Source organism: Drosophila innubila, chromosome X (assembly GCF_004354385.1).
Source record: "Drosophila innubila isolate TH190305 chromosome X, UK_Dinn_1.0, whole genome shotgun sequence".
Classification (NCBI taxonomy): Eukaryota; Metazoa; Arthropoda; class Insecta; order Diptera; family Drosophilidae; genus Drosophila; species Drosophila innubila.
Window position 1 is genome coordinate 19,908,713 of NC_047626.1, and position 21,469 is coordinate 19,930,181.

General features: G+C 35.2%; 2 protein-coding genes across 2 annotated transcripts in view; one reads left to right on the top strand and one right to left on the bottom strand.

Annotated features, from left to right (window-relative positions):
• Positions 1–222: 222 nt before the first annotated feature.
• LOC117787986 overlaps positions 223–21,469 on the top strand; it is a 78,077-nt gene continuing 56,830 nt past the window's right edge. The window contains exon 1 of the mRNA XM_034626641.1: positions 223–425. Coding sequence (XP_034482532.1) covers positions 223–425 — 203 coding nt within the window. The remainder of the gene's footprint in view (positions 426–21,469) is intronic.
• On the bottom strand, positions 2,104–2,655 carry LOC117793673. Its single transcript, XM_034634059.1, has 3 exons — positions 2,484–2,655; positions 2,358–2,420; positions 2,104–2,303 (listed from the first exon to the last, which is right to left on the bottom strand). The coding sequence occupies exons 1-3, from the start codon at positions 2,629–2,631 to the stop codon at positions 2,149–2,151; spliced, it is 366 nt and encodes a 121-aa protein (XP_034489950.1). The 5' UTR covers positions 2,632–2,655; the 3' UTR covers positions 2,104–2,148.

A 21,469-nucleotide genomic window follows, 5' to 3' on the forward strand; every position in this document is an offset into this window, starting at 1 on the left:
TTGAAAAGCTTCATTAAATAGTTAATACAACACATTGTTTAGCCACAAACACACACTCACACACATTGGCAATGCTGGTGGCTAATGCAAAGTTTGGTTTATGCAGCGTGCGGTAAAAGGGCGCAAATAACTCGACGCAAGTTGAAAAATTCTCAACAAAAAATAAATAAAAAATAAAAATTAAAAAAATAAATACCAATAAACTAAAGCTAAAGCAGAAGAATGTCCGAGCGCCAGGATACCACAAGTGGCAGCCAGAGCCAATCAACACCATCGGAGTCTCCAGCACCGCCACTGACCGAGGAGCAGGAGGCTCCAAGCAGCAGCAACAGCAGCTGCACCGCCGCCATTGCCACCGTCACCAGCAGCGGCCATCAGGGCAATGATCAGGAGCGCGACCGGGATAGGGAATCTCATGGCGACAGGTGAGTCCAATCAGTTGTCATTTTTTATACATACATACTATATCTACAATCTGTATCTGTATGTGTATAAATTATTGTGAATGCGTGTGTCCTGTGGCTCCTGTTAATATCCATTAGCTAATTGGGACATCTGCTCCAAAGGCCCCCAAAATTCGAGTATGCGCCTCTCGCTGACAATGTACATACATGAGAGTATAGTACATTTCTGTACATTTGAACATACATACATGCGTATGTTAACATATTCTTGTATAAACATTGTGATATTATGCCGTGCCCAAAACTCAACCCAATCCTTTGTTTCGCTAAGCATTCCTACAATTTAATTATACGCAATTCGTATAGCTGAATATTTGTGTATGATAATTGTATATCTAATGAATGTTTAAAGACATCCTTTAAAAATATTGAAACGTGTTAATACCAATCCCCTTATTAAACAAATTTAACAATCCGCTGTTAACACTTTCCAATTTATTACCTTCTTTGTAAGTTGAGTGTCATATGTATTGTTTTATATTCGTGAGAATGTGTTAATAAATAAAAATCGAAAATATATAAAAAGAGTTTATTGCAGCTATAAAGTATAACAGTTATATTGTATAACAGTTGGAGAGTATAACACTTACAATGTATAGTACAAGTGTAACATTTAAGATGTATACATAATAAAAAGTATAACACATAACGTGTATAACAAGTAAAGAGTATAACTCTTGAAGTGTATAACAATTATGTTGCATACTACTTGAAGTGTTGCAGTTAAACTAAACCACTTACAATCTTATAACACCTGTTAATTAAAATACAATTAAGGTACAACTTATAATTAATATGTATAGTTTGGGGGAATTCTACGAAATATAACATTTTATGCATGATAACTCTCACATCTTACGTACTCTTATTACTTTTCCACTAAAATGCTGTTCAAGGAATTTGTTGTACATAAAGTTATCTGTTATAATTTCGAAAAGTAACTGTACAATTCTTAGAAGTCGTCTTATGAAATTGTTAAGGAATTGCTGCTGAAAATATTCCTGTGAACTGAACAGTTGTCAACTTTGTCAAGTGAGGAAATGTTTTCGAGAGCTATAAAAGGACTTTGAAATAGATAAGCTCAACCAATACACACACACAGATACATGCACATAGAAATGAGACTTTTGAGGTTGTCACTAACATATGTACAATGTACATACATATAAGACAAAGGCAACAATTTTAGCATATACACAGCCACATTCACATATTGACATAGCATTATACATTTTAGAAGCGACGAAGGTTTTCACTTTCTAGTTAATTATGTGCCAATTAGTTGACACACACGCTTTGCCCTGAACGTCACTTAATCATCTCATTTACTCTTGGCTTTGTGGTGTTAGATGCACAACACCCTTCTGTGTGTGTAAGTGTGTGTGTGTGTTGTGGCAGCGTCACCATAGGCAACATGTTATATCACTTTGAATATACATACATACTTTGACCCAAAGTCGCTGGCTGCATCAGATTTGCAGCATTCTCAATACATTGCATTGAAAAAGTAACTGTAAAGGCTAAATATGCATAGCTATACTTTGTATAGATAATTATGCAGCTATCGAAAGAGATCGTTTGACAGGGACAGTGAATACTAATTGGATGTGCTAAGCTGATTAATAGAAGAGATATTAACTAACATAAATACACTTTCTCATATTTGTAAAAATTGTATACTTATTCATGAAATGCGCATGTTTTTGAAGATATTGTCAAGTTCCTTCATTTGTAAATTATCCTCGATAGTCTCATCCATCGGTACACATGCCATGGGAGGTTCCGAGCTACTTCTATATTTCTCGTTTCGATTACCATGGATTTTATTATCATTGATATCTACGGGAAATAAACTTTGCACTAACTCGTTCAATCTAAATACTTAATACTTACCCAAAGAAGCACTTAAAATACCCTTTCGGTTGTAATTACAATACACTGCAATATCTTCGGTCTCTGCAGAATATTTTCTTTGCATTTAAAACTGTAATTTAAGTTAGGTTTACAGTACAAAATTACCCAAAGAGCGTCGCATAAGTTCCTTTGTGATGATCGATTGTTTCTTCAGGCAATTGTTTGTCTTTTTGCATATATTTCCAAGATGAACTAAACGTTTATGGTTCTTGTCGAATTGAATCGCGGAGGGTTTTATTTGGTTTTTCTTCATTTTGTTCGTGTAAGATATTTGTTCTTTTATTAATATCTATTTCGAAATTTTATAGATTAAATGTGACTATTACATTTCGAAAAAAAAGATTTGGTTTGACTTTTCCTATCCTAAGTGTCGATAACGTGGCATGCTTCGATTAAGAATCATGCTATCGATTATTACTTAAGCGATAGACAAATGAATGGATCTCTGGGTTGTGCATGAAAAGAGAATACACTTTTTAAAAATCGTGAATTTGAAATTAATTTAAATTGATAAAATCCAGAATTCATTAAAGGCTTAGTATTGAGATTCTCTTTCTTTCAAATATTTTCAGTTTAAGATTAAAAAGGATTTGTTTGGAATTTTTATTATTTTCCTGAAAATCTTTAAGTTCGAAACTCTCCACAAAGTTCAAATTTTAGTTAAGATTAACATATTTCAACGTACAAAAAGTCGATATTCAATTTAAATATTTGTTCATCTGCAGAAGCTGTCGATGTCCTGACACCTTATCCCAATTTGTGCCCTTGTCGAGTTACGAGCTCTACATATATGCAAAACAGCTAATAACTAATAATTTCTAATAACAATTTGCCGTTTACTCGACAGAGAGCGTATCTAATGATGAGAATCATAGAGAGGGACACTCTTTTGGTTTTACTTTGTTAGTCAAATCACGTGCGGTCTTTGTCGAGCTCATTGGTTATGCCACATGCATTGGCAGGGCGGCTGGGGCACGCCCAGTTAATGATGTTGTTAGTACCAGGGCGGCAATAAATTTTTGGATTTTGTCAAATATATCATTTTGACCGAAAGTGCAGAAGCACGCACACGGAAACGCCGAGAGATTCATTTGAGCAGGAGACAGAGACAGAGAAAGGGAAAGTATAAAAGATTATGGATAACGGATAACGGATGAAGTACATAAAAATAGACAGACAAATAGACAGACAGAGAGGGAAACATTTTAATTATGCCGTCAAAATCTGTGCGAAAAGACAGGATATGCTTGAATATGCTGATTCTGTTTGGACTTCCGTTCGTACAGACGCTGAAGCTGAAGCTGCTTCAGAGATCCTTTCGCTTTAGTTTGTTTGCATTGCCTTTCGCCTGTGAGAAATTGATGTGCCAAAAGTCAACAATGGCCTGACACATGACCAGACCGGACCCAAACCCAAACCCACAACCAGACCCAAGACCAAGCTCATAGCCTACAGTGCAACTTGTCATTGTTAAGCCATTTGTTAGCTGAAGCCAACGAGGCGAGGCGACTGCAAAGGGGCCAAAGTGCAGTGACAGCTTCCACATGCATCATGCTCTCATGCCACAAAACTGTGATTGGGATTGACTCTCGTCTCTCGAGTTTCGATTCTCTTTCAGTCAAGTTCAAGTGCAAATTTTGCCATGCAATGTACAATTTAATCGGTCAACGTGACGTATGCGCAATTGCGGTTTCGTCTGCATTGGAGACAATTTACATAAGCCTGCGGTTTGTGCTCGTTAATTACGCTTATAATTAGGCAACTTAACAACCGGATAGCTCAAACTCCATTTCTAATTCCATCACAAATCTCAAACTCGCAATCCATTTAAACACTTGTCAATAACAGCAATTAATGGAATGTTGATTGACTTTGAACTTGTCTCTGGCATTTTATCTTGCCACGTGCCTCACTCAACTTTGTGGACTGCAATATTTAAGTCCCTCTTATTGGAATGCGTCCATCCAGCAGTTATCTACGAGTTTACTGTTCCTCTGTGACTGAATAATCGAATATTGATCAATTTTTGTATAGCTCTATATAATTCATTCTTTAAATAAAAAATCTGTTTGCCTTAAATATCTTTAAAGTTATTAGCTGAGACCTTAACTGTCTGTCTGCTTCAAGTCCTTGACGTTTCAAACGGCAATTATATGTCTGGACACAAGATATCCTACTGTCCAGTGCGCTCGACTGTAGCCGCACCTTACCGCGAGCAATGCGAGCAGGGGGCAGAGCCCCCTTTTCTTTTAATATGATCTACACGGATTTTCTATGTAACGTAACATTTATCTGCTAAGCGACTGTTAGTTATTCTGTAACACAATAGATTTACTTAACATTTTATTGTTAAGTTTATTGACTTGAACTGCAAAATGTTAACATTGCATTGCACTGTTGAACAAAAGTTTGGTCAGCTGTCCGTTGGGAACATTCTAATTTTTTGTAAATTTTTATTTTAAGCGAGTTACAGCACGCTTACATTAAAAATCACTGTTCGTCTTTAGAACGTGACAAAATATTTGAAACAGTCATCTCTGGATTGTGCATAACGTTGTCTCATTCATTTTGTGTGGCATAAAGCACAAACATTTCCACACACATTTTTACACACACACACACTCTCACACTGTCCCACATGCCAGCCAGATGCCTTGGCTTCTTTTAAACGCCTATTTACTTATGCAAATCTCATGTTTTCTTAAAGTTTGCTCCATCTTTCCGCCTGCAACTTGATGTGTATGTTTGTGTGTTTGGGTTTGTGCTGGAAATTATAAAGTTGTTGACGTTGCCTGTTTTGGCGGCCAAACAACTTTTCCAAGTAAATTAAGGACAAGCAAAAGAGCGCCATTTTCCATTAATTTAATTCATTAATATTCCTGATGAGCATCAAACAGTCACGTCTCCGGAATCTCAATTTGGAAATGTAGACGTAAATAAAGTCTATTTGTCTGTCTTATTTTGATGTGTTCCTATCAGAATACGCCGATCTCACTGACCATAAAAACTAAGGCCATTAAAGTTCTGTCATGTTGTTTGAGCTTGTTTCAAACTATAATATAATTATAATATAATCGACAGAAACGAATCTCATTTGCAACAAAGTTAAGTCTCCGTTGGGACATGCTTCATCATTTTATTTATAGTATATACGCTGAAAATTGCATTATGTGTAAGCAATATCATAACAAATTTCTTAAAGTGTGTCAAACAATTTTCGGAACTCTCTAAAAGCTAAGTTCAAGTGTTTATAACACTAGGTAACAGCCACACAACAGCTAGCAAACCCAACAAAATTTTCTGAAGTACGCCACAATCAATTTTAAAAAGTTTTAAATTTTCTAAAGTCCGTAACTGTAGTTCATTTAATGGCATCCTAAAGTAATGATATATTACTTATATATTTTTTACCATTTTGGTTTAAAATGTGGCACAACATATTTTTATAAAGTGGCAAACGTGAGAAACCGTTGAGTAACTGCAAATCTCGTCGACTCTCTACAGCTTTTAGTTGTTGTTGTTTTCGCGCGTCGTTTGGGGGTGTGTGTGTGTGTGTATGTGTTAATGGTAGTGTTCTTGTGGTTGTGACTGTTGGTTGTATAGTGTCCTTAGTCTGGGGATGACGTGTTGGTTATGCACTGTATTTAAATTGCGCCAACATCGTGTTGTCATGTGAAGTTTAAGCGCGTCTCTCACAAAGTTGCCAACCAAAAATGCTGACACCGAGACGTACCAGGACCACACCAGAGCTCTACACTTAGAAAAAACTATTACCTTCATTTAAGACATACGAATAAAATGTTGAAAAATAAAAATATATTCTGCTTAATTAAAAATAAAGTATCCTATTAAGTTATTTTAAGTAATACAATATTATAAATATGGAAAATGTTTTTTTTCTTAAAAAAAGAGAATGATTTTTCGATCCAGTCTATTTGAAGTATTTTGTCAAAATTAACTCTTGATATTTTTAGTGGAAATGTTTAAAAAGAAAGAAATTTTTTTTTTTACTTTTATTTTTAAATAATTGCCATAAAGTGTATGGAGTAATTTCATATAAATATGGAAAATGTTTTTTTTCTTAAAAAATGAGAATGATTTTTCGATCCAGTCTATTTTAAGTATTTTGTCAAAACTTAATTTGGTGGAAATGTTTTAAAAGATAGATTTTTTTCGTAAAGTTTTTTTTTCAAATAATTGCCATAAAGTGCATTGAGTAATTTCATTCTTTATGGGAATTATTTTTTTGAGTGTTACAGCTGCAGAGTCAGATTTGATGACGTTGCCAATTCAAATTGCCAAAGCGAAGCGAATGTCCAGCGTTTAGTTTATTTGACATGTGTCGAATGCAGCTGCAGCAACATCGATGAAGGTAACGAGTTGATTGCACAGCCGCAGCTACTTCAGGTGTGATGAGGTCCTTTCGGCCAGGTCAGACGTATGGTATAGACTCTATACTATAGAGTATTGGCTCTTAGTCAAGGTAAAGTTCTAATCAATTGCTGTGTCTCGAATGCACTTTCAAAGCTCAGCAAATGTGACCAACTTACGTGCATACAAACACAGATAGACAGAGTAACACGCACACACACAGACACACACACACATACACACACACCCAGAGATACACACTCACACAGATACAATCGTATAGGCTCAAAAGCAATTGGCCAAATGGCATTTCAAGTAAAATCCAGAAACGTGACATGATTTGAAAACCAAAATCGAATACGAGAAAAAAAGGCCAACTGACTGACTGACTGACACGCATGGACTCGCACCAGTGTCAAGGCTCATAACACATTCATACATATGTATGTGTCTGTGTGTGTGTGTGACAGCTAGTTGTTCATTCGCTCATTGGCAAAGCGACCAAAGACCGTGCTGCGCAAATTAAATCAACTTTAATCAAAAAAGGAATTTTTTTGAAAGCATTAAAATTTTATTTTTTTTTTACAGTTTTAACACCAAAGTGTGAACCGGCATTTCTTAAATTCAAATAAAATATTGGCTTCATCACGGACCCTATCATAACCTTTAAACCACATAAAGAAATTTAAATTTTGGGTATTAGAAATTGAGTGTTTAGTTGAAAATTTTTAGTTCTTGTTAAAGTTATCCAAAGTGCATATTGAACGGCTGTTAAATCAGTTGATTAAATGTTTACAGCCAATATTAGAAAATGAAACTTAACTCTTAGTTTATATATGTTATTTAGTTACAATCTTCTGGAAATACTTTTTTAAAAATGTACTTTATTTTAATAAAATTAATCACGTACACAAAAAAAGAATCTGGGATTCCGGTATAAAATTTATCAAATGCGGTGTCAGAAGAACGGTAATCCTGAATATTTTCAGCCAAGTAAAAAATACTTGATTGAAGCAGGATTTTTTATTGGCTTCTAGCAAATATATTGATTTTCGAGGCTCTATAAGATCTTTTTTAGTTAGGTCAAATATTTTAGGCTTCTTTGACTTTTTTATGTTTAGTAATTGCCTTTTTATCTGCATATTGTCTTAATTAAACAATAATTTCCTGAATACTTACTTAAAAAATACATGCTGAAATCAAGAATTCTGAACTAGAATTTTAGAATGATTTTTTATTTCTTTGTACATATAGTATGTATATTATACATTGTATAAGTTTTCATGTGTCGAACATTTTCAGTGGCATTCGTGCTAGGCAAGTTCGACTGTATTTCTTGTTCACTTACTTAAGCTGACACAACAACAATGTCGCCCATTCTCTGTCGCTTTCTCTCTTTTTTTCGCTCTCTTCGGCAGCTGCTGTTGCTTGGGCTCTTTCTTAAGCAGTTTTTGTTGTTGTTGTTACTGATGTTGTTGTTGTTGTTCTTGTTGTTGTTGGCATTCTAAAATACCAGCATGCGCGCCAGTAAAAAAAGCATTGCATACTTTTGTGCGATTTGAGCAAATAATTATACGAGCACGCAGCCAATGTAACTTCCCTGTAGTTCTGAATGTCCCTTTGCTTGATTGTCCCTAACGTAGTCCCTGATGTTGTTGTCATTTCTCGACGTTTTGTTGTTAGTTTTGCTGCTTGTTCGCACTTTAAAATTGGAGTCTATTGCTACATTATTGTCTGGCAAGAAGTTTTAAGCCCAGTGGAGTAATGGTTAGAGTCGCCGACTTTGCCAACAAACAGAACTTTTCAGTACGGGTTCCCGGGCTCGAATACCGCTCTGAACAGCCTTGAATAAAAAAAATAAAATAAAATATGCATCCGTAGTCAAAGTATTATAAATTGAAATTTAAAATAATTAAACAAAAAATTTAAAATATTTTTTTTGTCACTTTAATGCTTAGGGACTTTTCGGCAGAGTTCTACAAGGAGTCCCTAATGTTTTTTGTAAGGACTAAGTTAGGGAATACCTATGGAGGTGTCCTCTGTCCTCGATTGTAGGACATCAACGATTTTCATTCAATGTCCCTAGGTTTTCCCTATCGATTAGGGACAATTCCATATGGACTCCACAACTTTTCCTTGAGGTCTAAAACTGCTCGGTCTGTAAAAGGTGTTTGTGTGTGTGTGAGTGTGTGTGTGTGTGCGTGTGTGTGTGTGCGTGTGTGTGTGTGTGTGTATTATGCCAGTCATAACATACAACAAGCAGCTGCTGCCCGCCACGCCCATTGCCCTTCAGTTTGGGGCCAACTTTGTCGTTCGACTGGCAGCTTTGGTCTCAGTTGCCGTTCGTTACGTTACGTTCTTACGTTGTACGTTGTATTGTGCGGCACGTGGCAGCAGCAGCAATGACGTCATCAAATTCAATTGATTGTTGTTGCTGTTGCTATTGCTGTTGTTGTTGTTGCTTTAAAGGGTCTGTTGCTTTGTTTTTGGTTTTTGCTTAATTGTCAGTCGGAGAAGCGAGAACTTCAAAGAGAATCTTTGTCTCAGGTCCAGTTACCTGGGCACAGGTGTGTAAGCGACAGAGAGAGAGAGAGAGAGAAAGATAGAGAGAGATAGAGAGAGAGAGAGAGAGAGAGAGAGTGTGTGGAATGGAGAGAAGTAAGTTTGACAGTGAACCAATAACAACAACAGCAAGATTGACAACAACAACTAGAAAAGTATCTATCACATTGACTTGTGGGTGCTGTTGGCTTTTATTTTTGGTCGTCGCATCATCGATTTTTGCGTGTCTATACAAAAAAATAAATAAACAAAAGCAGCCAGCAGCACACACATACAAAGTCATATAAATCTATTCACACACACACACACACCCAGACACACACACCCAGACACACACACCCACACACACAAGAAATCCCAATTGAAATTTCAACGTTCAATGCCAGAAACGTTGAAATTTTGTAATGTTGCTCGACACAACAGCTAACACACACACACAAACACGCAAATACGCACATAAACACACACACACACACATACATATACATAGACATTGACAGGTATGAAATCTATTGAGTGGATTGCCGAATCACATAATTGATATGAGTATCGAGCTAACAAGCGAACTAAGCCAAAACTGTGACACAAACAATAACAAAAACTAATGGAAAAGCCAATAGTCGAAAGAGCTCGACTTTAAAAGACCCTGTACTTATTCTGTAAGAGCACATAGATTAACATCATTGATCTACTCTTCTTCCATTGGCCTGATGTTACTTTAAATTATTTGTCACCAGCTCCGATAAACCGCAAAAAACTTGATCTGCGTAAACACTTTAGAAGTATTCGTATTGCCATCAACTTTGTAGCTCTATTTTTTATAGACTCAGAGATCTAGGTATATTCATAGAGACAAACGAACATGGAAAAGCGAGTCTGCTGTTGATGCTAAAAAAGTACATATATCCATGTGTTTTTTAAGCATATTTCGGCAAGCTTTGAAGACCCTTTCGATTTTTTAATCACACGGTCTATCAAAACAACATCAAAAATATTGTATAGGCAATGATTTTTGTTTAGTTTTCATAATACACACACACACACACACACACACACACACACACACAGCTATGCATATTTATTTATGTTTGTGGAGGAACTCTTGGCTATTATTGTAGTGTTAATACGCTTAACAGCTTACAAATTGTTTACAATTGCTGCAAAGCACGCTTTAATGCACCACCGAGTGGATTTTGATTGTTTTCAATGAAAAGCTGCACCTAATAACTAGCAATTTATTTTTGCAGTTCACGTAATAAGAAAATAAGATTATTGTATGTGATTTCTATTATTATATTTATATTGTTGAGTCCACAAATTAGAGCTTGCATAAATGTGAGTTGTTTAAAATATAGAAACACAATGAATGCTTTTTAACTATTTATTTGAGACGAGCTTTGTCGGAAAATAAGAAAATACATGAAAAGAAAACAATTGCATGTTTTTGTTTAGCTCATGTTTATTAGTTAAAAATTGCATGATGTAAATGTTTGGAAAAAAAAGTAAAAAAACGTAGGCAAAAATAGCATTTAATGCAAACTAAAGATGATCTAAGCTAACGTACATATTTTGTGCACTTTTTATAGAAAAATTATTCGGAATAGCTGTGGTCGAGACTTCTACTATAGGAATACCCGTTACATACTTTTAGGAGCTTGTATTGCTTTAAAAACTAAAACCGCCATTACTGTCGCTCTACTTAACCGATCTGGTTGCGATAAAGTAAAATGATAGATAACAGTAATAGAAAACGTTAATTACCAAAAAAAAAAAAAAGCGAGGGTGTAGCAAAAATTTAAAACAAACTTGATCTGCTTCAAATTCATTGGAGTCTGTGTGGTAAATTTTGTTGCTCTAGCTCTTATAGACTTATAGATGCCTTGTTCTCCCTGATACATACATTTCAACGAATACAGTATACCCTTCAACTTGATTATTAAATAACTGGTAGAATGGGAGTAGAATAATTAGGATGCTTCTAAAAAAATAAGTGAGAAGTGCTGTATTATTATTCTGTGCAATGCGTTAGAGTGCAACAGTAGATAGATCTGCAAGCTAACATATGATATGTTATGTTAATTACAGAGTGAATGTTATGCTAAATAACAGTGCATTATACTGCAAAGAATGTATTCCTAACAGAGTGTTAAATTTAAGTTTGAAAAATTAAATTTTACAGTTGATTTATGTTAAGAATTCTGTGTAAGCTAATGAAATGGAACGAAATAAATATAATACAAAAATATGTCATTTATTTGAACGAGTTGAGCGCAGCGTACAAAGAGAGAGACAGAGAGAGAGAAGGATATTTAAGTGCTTCCAGTTTGTTGGCTTGTTAAACTAACAATTTGGTGAGTTAACAGCTCAGACTGCTCCCATTCATATAAATCGCTTTTGTGGGTGGTACAAGAGGTAGCGGCGGGGGTGGGAGAGGAAGAAGGAGGTGGAAGCAGCAGCTGGAATACTTTTGACTGTTAAACAGTTTCATTAATTTTTGTGCTGAATGCGACACATTTGTGCAGTGATTCCATTGTATGCAACAGTTTTCTTTGTAGCACACTCAACGGACTCAACACACACACACACACACACACAGAAATACCTACTGGACTCACAAACAACAAAAAAAAGGTGTATTGATTGATATCGATTCAGAGAAGCAAACTGCGTGCTGCGTGTCGCCAGCTGCGTTAAAAAAAGCAAGAACAAAAGCAACTACATACATATAACAGCAACACTACACAGAAAAAATATAATTCTAAAATAAAAATATAAGTTTAATATTCTTTATTTTAGAATGTGTTTTTTAAGTTTATAGTCAGGATATTATTGTTTGGTCAAAATAATATGTGAATAAAATGGCAGCGCTTCAACACAAAAAAAGGCAAGGATGCCTACAATAATTGACCTAAATAAAAAATACTCTTACTGATTCACTAGAATCAAAACATTGCCGAGATAAATCGAATCAAGTAGTGATGTAAATCCAAATTTTAGATCGAGTTGAAAACGAGAAAATCGCCCCAAAAAATCATCGAGTTGTCGTTATATCGGCGAAAAAATAACGATATATCGAGCTTTATATCGAGTTGTTACCTAAAAAAAAAAAAACAATTTGCAATGTCTGAAACTTCAACGATTTTTTAATAAACTAGTTAAGTCTTAAAATTAATTTTGAGGGTTAAATTCCTAATAAATCGCCCTCTATTTGTATTTGAATTTTTTCTCGATAAGTGCTTAATTTCAAGAAAAGTTTCGATTGTAAATCATTTAGTTCTGCAAATAAACTACAATAAACAAACTCTTGTGAGTAATCGATGTTTTCATGGAAATCGATTTAATCAACTCGATAGATCGTAAACAAAATGATCGAGTTGAAGTACTCGATAATCGCTTCCGCGAAGTTTTTTGTACTTAGTTTAAGATAATGCTGAATTAGCGTACTTCTGATTCCTCATTGGATTGATTTTATCCCGGAGTCCCTGATTTTGTTTTCGGTGTAGCACTAACAACAACAGTTGTTGCAGCGTCCACACATACACACGCCCACACACAATAACTAATGACGGACGATTGACATTCAACAAAAGACACGCGCTAAAGTCGCCAACAAACGATAAACGACAAGCGGCATGTGGCATGTGGCAAGTGGCAAAAGGCAACCAAAGAGCAAAGCGCAACAAATACTACTTTTTTATTTGATGCAACTTTTTGCCACACTCTCTGCTCCCTTCTCGCACTCCAACTCCCACTCCCACTCCCAATCCCACTCTCACTTTCTCTCTGTTTTATTTGCTATGTTCCGTTAGTCTCAATGTCAGCTGCAGCTGTTGCCTCATCCGTCGGACAAGCGATTTCCGTTTCCGGCACCCACAGCTGCTCCCATTGTTGTTGCGTCTGCCATTGTTTGCTCGCCTTTGCTACTGAAAATGCATCAGCAGTAAATACATTGGATGCCCTACAATAAAAAGAGGTGGCTAAAGGTGGGGGGCGAAAGGTGGTAAGACTTGCAGCTTTCACAATAAACTTCACTCCGTGAAGAATATGCAGCTTTTGGATACCTTTCAACTCAAACTCAACTATGTCTCAACTCAGCAGGTGGTCCAACTGTTCTTCCGGCCAATGAAAATCTACTCATATTTCCCTCACTCTACTCCGTTTTTCACTATCCTATTCCCTATTGAAATTCGACTTTCATGCGTTTTGTGAGCGTCAAAAATATTGGAAGCAAAATCTATAAATCTATTGAGCGCCCAGCTGCCCGGAAACATTTATTCAGTTGTTCATTTTGTTTATTTTTGTTTATAGTATATATAAATATGCATATTAGAGTGGGTCAAATTATGAAATTCGTAATCTACGAAGAATTCTAAGAAGAATTGAACAAGAAACCATGGTTCTAAAATCAATATTGAGCTTCCATTTTTTTCGAGGAAGTTATACTTATTTCACATATTGGGAATTGTCTGTTGGGTGGAACTTACCTCTAAAAAAAAATAAAAATTAAAAACCCAAATAGAGGCTGAGTTATAATGAATTTAGAGAAAAAATTTGGTTTTTTAATTGAATTTAAAACATAAGTACTTTTGTCAAGTTTCTTAAAGGATTCAATGAAAAAGTTCATTTTGCATTAATTTTAAAATTCAATTTCTCTAAATTCATCATAAATCGCCCTCTATTTGGGTTAGTATAACTTCTTCGTAAAAAGTGGATGCTCGATTTTGATTTTAGACCCATGGTTTCTTGGGAAATTCTTCTAAAAATTCATCGTAGATTACGATTTTCATAACCGCTTTGTGCATTTTTTTTACTCCATAAAAATTGACCCACTCTAATGCATCTGCATGTATTTTTATATAATATACAAATGCTAGAAATAAATGCACTGAACAGACATGTAAAATGACTTATAGCAACATGACCATGACCCATAAACTCGAATGAACTTTGATATTTTTTTTTGCTGCCCGCAGGGAAACTTTCTTACATAAAAAGTGATCAGCTAATATGAATAATATAACACATTGAAATAGAATGGGTCGAATTTATTAATTATCCTTTACACAGCATCGTCAACAGCTTTGTAATTTTAATATATTAATCTTGTGGGGAATTTGTTATTTAAAATTTAATTTTAAATTAAAAAAAAAATAAAATAAAAAATAAATAATACAATTATTTGACTTTTATTAGAGATTTAGAAACGCTACGATGCAAAAAGTTCAAGTTACTGTTAAAAAAACGACTTCAGACAACAGCACTTGAGAATCCTTTTTACTTAATTGAAAGGTTGATAAATTTATGCCAATAAATAATTTTAAGGAATTTTTTTTTATTATTTTTGTGTGTGTTTATTTTCAACTAACGAGTATCTCATCTTAGGTGTACTCAAAGAACACTCTATAATTTCGCTTTGGCCTTACTACGTTCATCTGAAAATGTAGCAATAATAACTTTCAGTTCAAGGCAGCTTTCAGCTTATGTCTTTACGGTATACAAAAGAAATCTGCTTCAGCAATAACAATGGCATCAAGTTCTCTGAAAACCAGTTGCGTTTAGCACAAATCCGCAATGTGTGTGTAAGCTGCTTTCGAAAAGTAGATATTAAGTCTGTACTGTCTTTTAGTTTCGCAACAATTTCCTCAAATGTATTTCGGAACATATTAATCGAATATTTTTTACATTACAAAAAAAAAAAAATGAAATACTGATTTTGAAATTACGAAAGTGGAATTCAGAATATCTACATTTTAAATTCTCTACCACAATATTTTCATAATTGTTTTAAAAGAGTCCAATGTTTTTTTTTTGGTAAATTTTGTTATTTTTTACTCTAGAGTTTCAAGAATTTCCTTATAAATTATTCGGCAGGCGTTTGCGAATTTGCGGGAAATGTGTAAATGAGAACGTTTTTTTTGTCAGTTTATTGTATCAAGTTCATAACAAAAGGACATACAGATTTCTTGGAAACTCATACATTTATATAATGTGTTGTTGGATCACGGAGTACTTAAATTGAGATTCAATGCATTTATGATGTGTGGCCAAAAGGAATTCGCAGAAGCCCGAAGCAACCTTTAACTGATGACTGTGTGTGTTGATGTTTGGCTAAAAGGTCTCAAAATCAAAGCGTCAACTTGAATTGAGACTTTGATTGTTGTTGGGACTATACACGTACTAAAGTTGATCTGCGCGTAACTTTATTAATTTGTTATCCTGTCACTTTTCGCTCTTATTGCGTTTCATTAAACAACTGCTGCAGCCCTTTTGTGAACCCTACCATCCCCTATTCCCCTGGGAAGGGCAGCCGGGCGTCTTTGTTGTTGTGGAGACCACAGAAATTAATTACCGGATTAAGACAACTTCATTGGCCAAAGGCCGTGTGGCCAGCACAAATTTTAGCCTTAAAAATCTGTCTCTCTGTCTTTGTCTCTCTGTCTTTGTCTCTCACTCTTTGTTGCCATCTCGCTTGGACCTTCAACAGAATGTTATTTTCACATTTCTGCAGTTGTTGCTCTCGTTGTGTTCTTATTATTAACATTTAATGAGAAAATGTCACGCACACAGAATGCCGTCCCCCTCTGACTTCCCCCACTGCTTAACCCCTAAATTCTGGCAACTATCTATGAGCTGGTAGGGAGGAGGGTGGTGGTGGTGGGGGGGGGGAGAGACTTTGGCAATTTCAAGTGGCTGCCGCTGCTAAATTAAGTGCCGAACTTAAATAACTCGAATTAAACATTAATAGCATACTTAAAAGTTTTCGCTTTTCGTTTCATTTCAATTCGTTTCGTTTCGTTTTTCTTCTTATTTCAGTTTGCTGCGTTTTGTGTTTCATTTTGTTGTTTTGTTTTCTTGCTTTTGTGCTTTGCTTTTATTATTAGATTCCCATTTTGTCATCCCCTCTCCTTCAGCCTGTTTTTTTTTTTTTTGCAATTTCTCTGTTGCGTTGGCGTCGCGTTTTGGGAATGCCAATTGTAACGGCATTTTCAAATGGATCACACGCCCTGCGACCTTTGACCCTCGACGTTTTTCATCTTTCTCGTGGGCAATCAAAATGCTGAAAATACAAAAAAAGCTCTGGGAGCCCCCAAAGTAAACAAGTGCATGGGCTTAAGATGTATTAGCTTGACTGTGTGCTACCCTGTGTATTATAGATATAGTTAAAGTACAGTTTTAAAATGTGATTTCAACTCAAATAAATGTGCCAGTTTCGATATAAAAAAGGTATCATGCGATTAGCTAAAAAATGGGTTACATTTTTAGGTAAGCTTCACATTACTTCTGTTTTTAATAAGAAAAATTCTCTGTAGTTATTTTTAAACCAACTCTTCTCTCTAATGAATATATAATTATGTAAACAGTAGAACTAGTGTACAGAAAAAACGCAGTGAAAATATCTTTTGTTGCTAATCTGGATGATAGTTTTAGAAATGTTGGATAAATGTTAGTTCAGCTCAGAATGTACAGTAGTACCTCGCTATAGAGGATGCTAAATCACTTGTTCTTATAGACAACATTTTAAATTATATTTGGAAATTTTAAAAATTATACAAGTTTTCTATGAGAATACAAATTAAAATAATTTAAAATTACTATTAAAAATTGTGTGTTTTTTTTATTTCTTAAAATGAATAAATAAGGCTTCACTTCATATATACATATAATACTTCATACCAGCTTGGCTTTCTTACAGGGTTTTCGAAGTAACGCAGCTAAAAGAAAGATGTAAATATACTGCTAAAAATTTAATTAACACAAATGAATTGCCAAAAATTGCTTGGACACATGTCGAAGGGTATTGGCATTCGAGATCATCAGTTGAACTTGACTGTGGGTTTGTTAACTTGGCCAACACGCTTGGTTCACTTTTCAGCGTCTTTGATTCGTTTTGTGTCGTTGCTTGAGCTTGAGTTCTATTTGTGCAGCTGTTTGTTTAGTTCTGTTGTGAATTCATTGTCAACCTTTTCTCGGTGTAGCTTGTAAAATGCCCAGAGGGAATTGCTGGGCAGGGAAAAGAGTGACAGAAAGAGGGCGAGGACTGTCTTTGTATTTGTGCTCTGGTTGTGGACCAAAAATGATTATGCAAAATGCCTGAAAAGCGTCCGCAAATGTAGCTTAACGGACAAAAAGGCTAACAACTAGGGCAACAATATATATGAAAGACTAGGGGATAAAACAGATAGGCAAGGGGTATGGGAAGAGGAAATAAAGCTGTGTATGTGTGTGTGTGTGTGTGTGTGTGTGTGTGGTTGGCTGCTCTCCTATTTTTGTTGCTGTCGCATAATTATAATTAAATTCAAAGTGCGCTTAATTATGAGTGCCATTGCAGAGCTCGAGGGAAATAATAACTAACACAACACACACACACACACGTATACACACACACACACACACACATGTACACATAATACAATGTTATGCTGAGGTTACTGCTCCCTTAAGAGTCAGCGCACTATCCTGGCTCTCTCACTTTCTCCTCTTGCGTCTTTCGAAAATTCCATTTCAATTTGGAATTTGTTTTTCTCTCAGCTGCTGATGCTATTAGTCACTTGTTGTTGTTGCACATTTATTGATCTGCTTTATGAGCTGCACATCTGTCAGCAAGTGGAGCAGCTAATGAACCGCTAAAAGACACTCTGACTGACAACTGACTGACAGACAAAGTGTCAGAGTGTCAGAGAGAAGTTAACCGATATTTGCAATGCTGCAAATTTGTTTTTCACTTTGCGGTTTTCATTTACATTTTTAATGCATTTCAAAAGGTTTTTTTAATTGATTTATAATTTGAAAGAGGCAATTATCGGTGATTTGATAAAAATTTGATTAATTATAATAAATTCAATCTATTTTTTAATTACATTAAAACAAATTCAATGTATTTTATTTTAATTTATTTGTTAAAAATAATATAAATATAAACAAACATTTTGTTGACAATTGACATGAATTTATGACAGACGATTTTTCAGCTAATAGATTGTGCAAATTTTTTGCAATATTTATTGTTAATATCATACTTACAGTTGATTAATTGCGATTGATTGATTCGTTTTGATTGCGAATTTGTATTTTTTTAAGAGTAGCATGCTTTACAAACAAAATGTAAAGTAACAGTAATTTCAACTTTAGGTGGACTGTTAACTGCCAGATTGCAAATTCTTCAGATTTTAATTTTATTTAAATTTTGTTGTCCTTTTTCAACTTTCGCTTCTCTTAATTATAATAACTTGAAACGAGCAGCAAAAAAAAAGTCAACTCAGCTCAGCTGATGCGAAAAAACGCCAAAAAAAACATTCAATAAAAAAGAAGAGAAGTAAAAAGAAGAAGCATTGCCATTGTTGTCACGCTAAATTGTACTCACACATATGTATATAGAGATATACACCCATATGTGTGCTTGTGTATGTGGTTGTGTGAGTTTGTTTGTGCCAGTTTTTTATGCGACTTTCTTGACTCACACGACATGCTCAACGCCTGTCTGCATGTCACAATGCCAGTATGCAAATGTCAACTGTAAACTCCCCCCCTTTGGCCGTAGCCTTCATGAAGTCTTCGCCCCCTCCTCATTGTGTGCCTCTGCCACGCGTCGTATGCGTAACTTTTTAATTTATATTTAAATGTTGCCAAGTTGCGCAACAGATTCAGTTACCATAAAATTTTTGCAGTGTCATCAATGACATGTTGACCTCCCTTTACTGCCATCTTTTTTTTGGTTAACTCCTTCATCCCTCTATCTACTCTAGGTCTCCTTTTTTAGTCGGCTTTTGCTGTCTGCATCGCCCTTATATTGATGGCCAAAGAATTTTTTCACAAAGGCACAGCAAGTGGACAGCTGATGTGAGTGTGTCTCTTTCTCTCCCCCTCTCTCTCTCTCTTTCATATTTTCTCTTTGTGTGTTTAATAGCTGCACATAAAAGCTTTGCTCCGAGCCTAAAAGTATGCTAAACATATCAATAAAAACCTAACAATGACGGAGCGTTAAAGCAAAAACGCGTGCGTCCGCCATAAAAGCAAGGAAAAACTCTGTGGGGCACAGGTTGAATGAGCAGAGGGGAAGGTCACGGGGAGTAAGGGTAGAGGAAGGAGGGGTGAAAGGGGTACTGACTGACTGAAGCAGTGCAAACAGTTCAACTGGTTGTCAAAGCTGTAACCAAGTTCCATTTTTGTAAAGCAGCTGCTGCATATGCAATGTTGCTGCTTATATGTATGTGCGAGTGTGCGAGTGTGTGAGTGTGTTTGTGTGAGTGCGTGACTATGTGTGTGTGGTTTCCTGTGGCAGCTTTTTGTTGCTGGCGCCTGCATAGTAATAAGCAGCAAAGGAACTGAAAGAAAATGATATTAACGGTGTGCTGCACTGATAAAAAAAAGTTCGGTTTATAAAATCAAAAATATTCGTCAGAAACCAAAACCAGCTACACTGATAAAAAAAATGTTCTAAAATCAAGATCTTCGTCTCAGAACTAAGAGTTTTAGTCTAAAAAATGCGTCGAAAACAAGACCAAGTTCTTATTTTAAGAATAAATGTTCTTAAAATTAATATTTAAAAATAACAAAAATACAATTTATTATTTATATTTATATTTTTTTATCTTTTAATTTTGATTTTATCACATTTTAGTCTGTTTTAGTTTTTTTATAAATGTTATTTTAAATCTGTTACGAGTGGGATTCGAACCACCGCCTACTGCTTCACGGCTGAAGCGGCCAATTTAAGATTTTTATTCTTATATTAAGATTTTATGATTTTTTAGATTAATAATCTTAGTTTTAGTAATTGGGTCTTAAAAAATCTTATTTTAAGAACAAAATATTTAAGATGAATGTTCTTACTTTTAGAAGTTGTTCTTTTTTTTCAGTGTAGAGGTAAGTTTTTCTGTGTGAGCCTTTTTCTCTCTCCCTTTCGCATCTTTCTCATCTTTCTCATCTTTTCCCCTGTGCTGTTGCATATTTCATGGCAACCCCCAAATGCCGCACTTAAGTCAACAACATCAACTCAAATGCAATCCTCAGACTTTGTGTCGCCTTCAAGTGGCTGAGAGCGTGGCGTGCAAATGCTTAAATTGGCTTAAACGCATTGAAGTTCCCTCATCCTCTCTCTCTCACACCCTCCCACTCTCTAGCTCACTTCCTTTTTCAGTTGTAAGGCAACAGGATGTTACAGGATGAGAGCTCTGGGCGTCTGCGGATGTTCATAATGCGCTTTTTATTTAGCCAAGGCTACAACTAAGAATCTCAATTCCCCAGTCAGCCCCACAGTCAGTCAGTCAATAAGCATGTGTGTGTGTGTGTTTGTGTAAATGTCACAACTTCTCAGGCACAGTTAGTATATCAAATAGCTTATTGAATTAGCCTCGCATATCAGCTACTTACAATTAGTTGACTGTGTATCAGTCTCAAATGTTTAAGTGGCACATGATTGATTGTGATTAAAGAGCTGCTTTAAGCAGCTTGACTGATTTGAATAACTTTTTTTTTCGATTTTTAAAAATAGCTTTAAGCTAAGTGTTAGCTTGAGAAAGCGTGGAAATATTTGAAACATACTCTGATTGGAAGAAATGCTTAGAATCTAAAAAAGTGGACAGTCCATTACATGATTACCAATCTCTGTTAAGATAATGTTACTGAACATATGTTAGGATATAAGCCAATTAAGTAAGCTTGCTTCGCTTCTTTAGCTGAAATATTTTTAACATTTCCTTATTGAAGAGAATTTGTGGAATCTCTAGAATGCCTTCCATACATTGGGCGTAGGAAGAGAATCTCTCGTTTTTTACATTTTTGAATTTCTCTGTTAACTACATGTTAATAAAATAATGTTATTGTTTGTGCAATATATGCTTGTCTTATTTCGGCGTTGGAATGTTTTAAAATTCTTTAAACATTCTCTCATTGAAACGAATGTTTAGAGTCAATGAAATGTTGCTTTTGCATAGGAAAAAAACTCGCATTCCTTAACATTTTTGACATTTTTGGTGTTGTCTTTCGCTGTGCATGTACTTAACTTAAGTACTTAAGTTATTTGAGATATCTCAACCAATCTGACACAATATACATTTTGGGCTAGTATTATTTGGTTCAAATCGGTCCACTTTCATTGGACCGATCGGTCGAAAATCAACTTTTAGTACAGAGTACCTGGACACAGGGTATCCTACTGT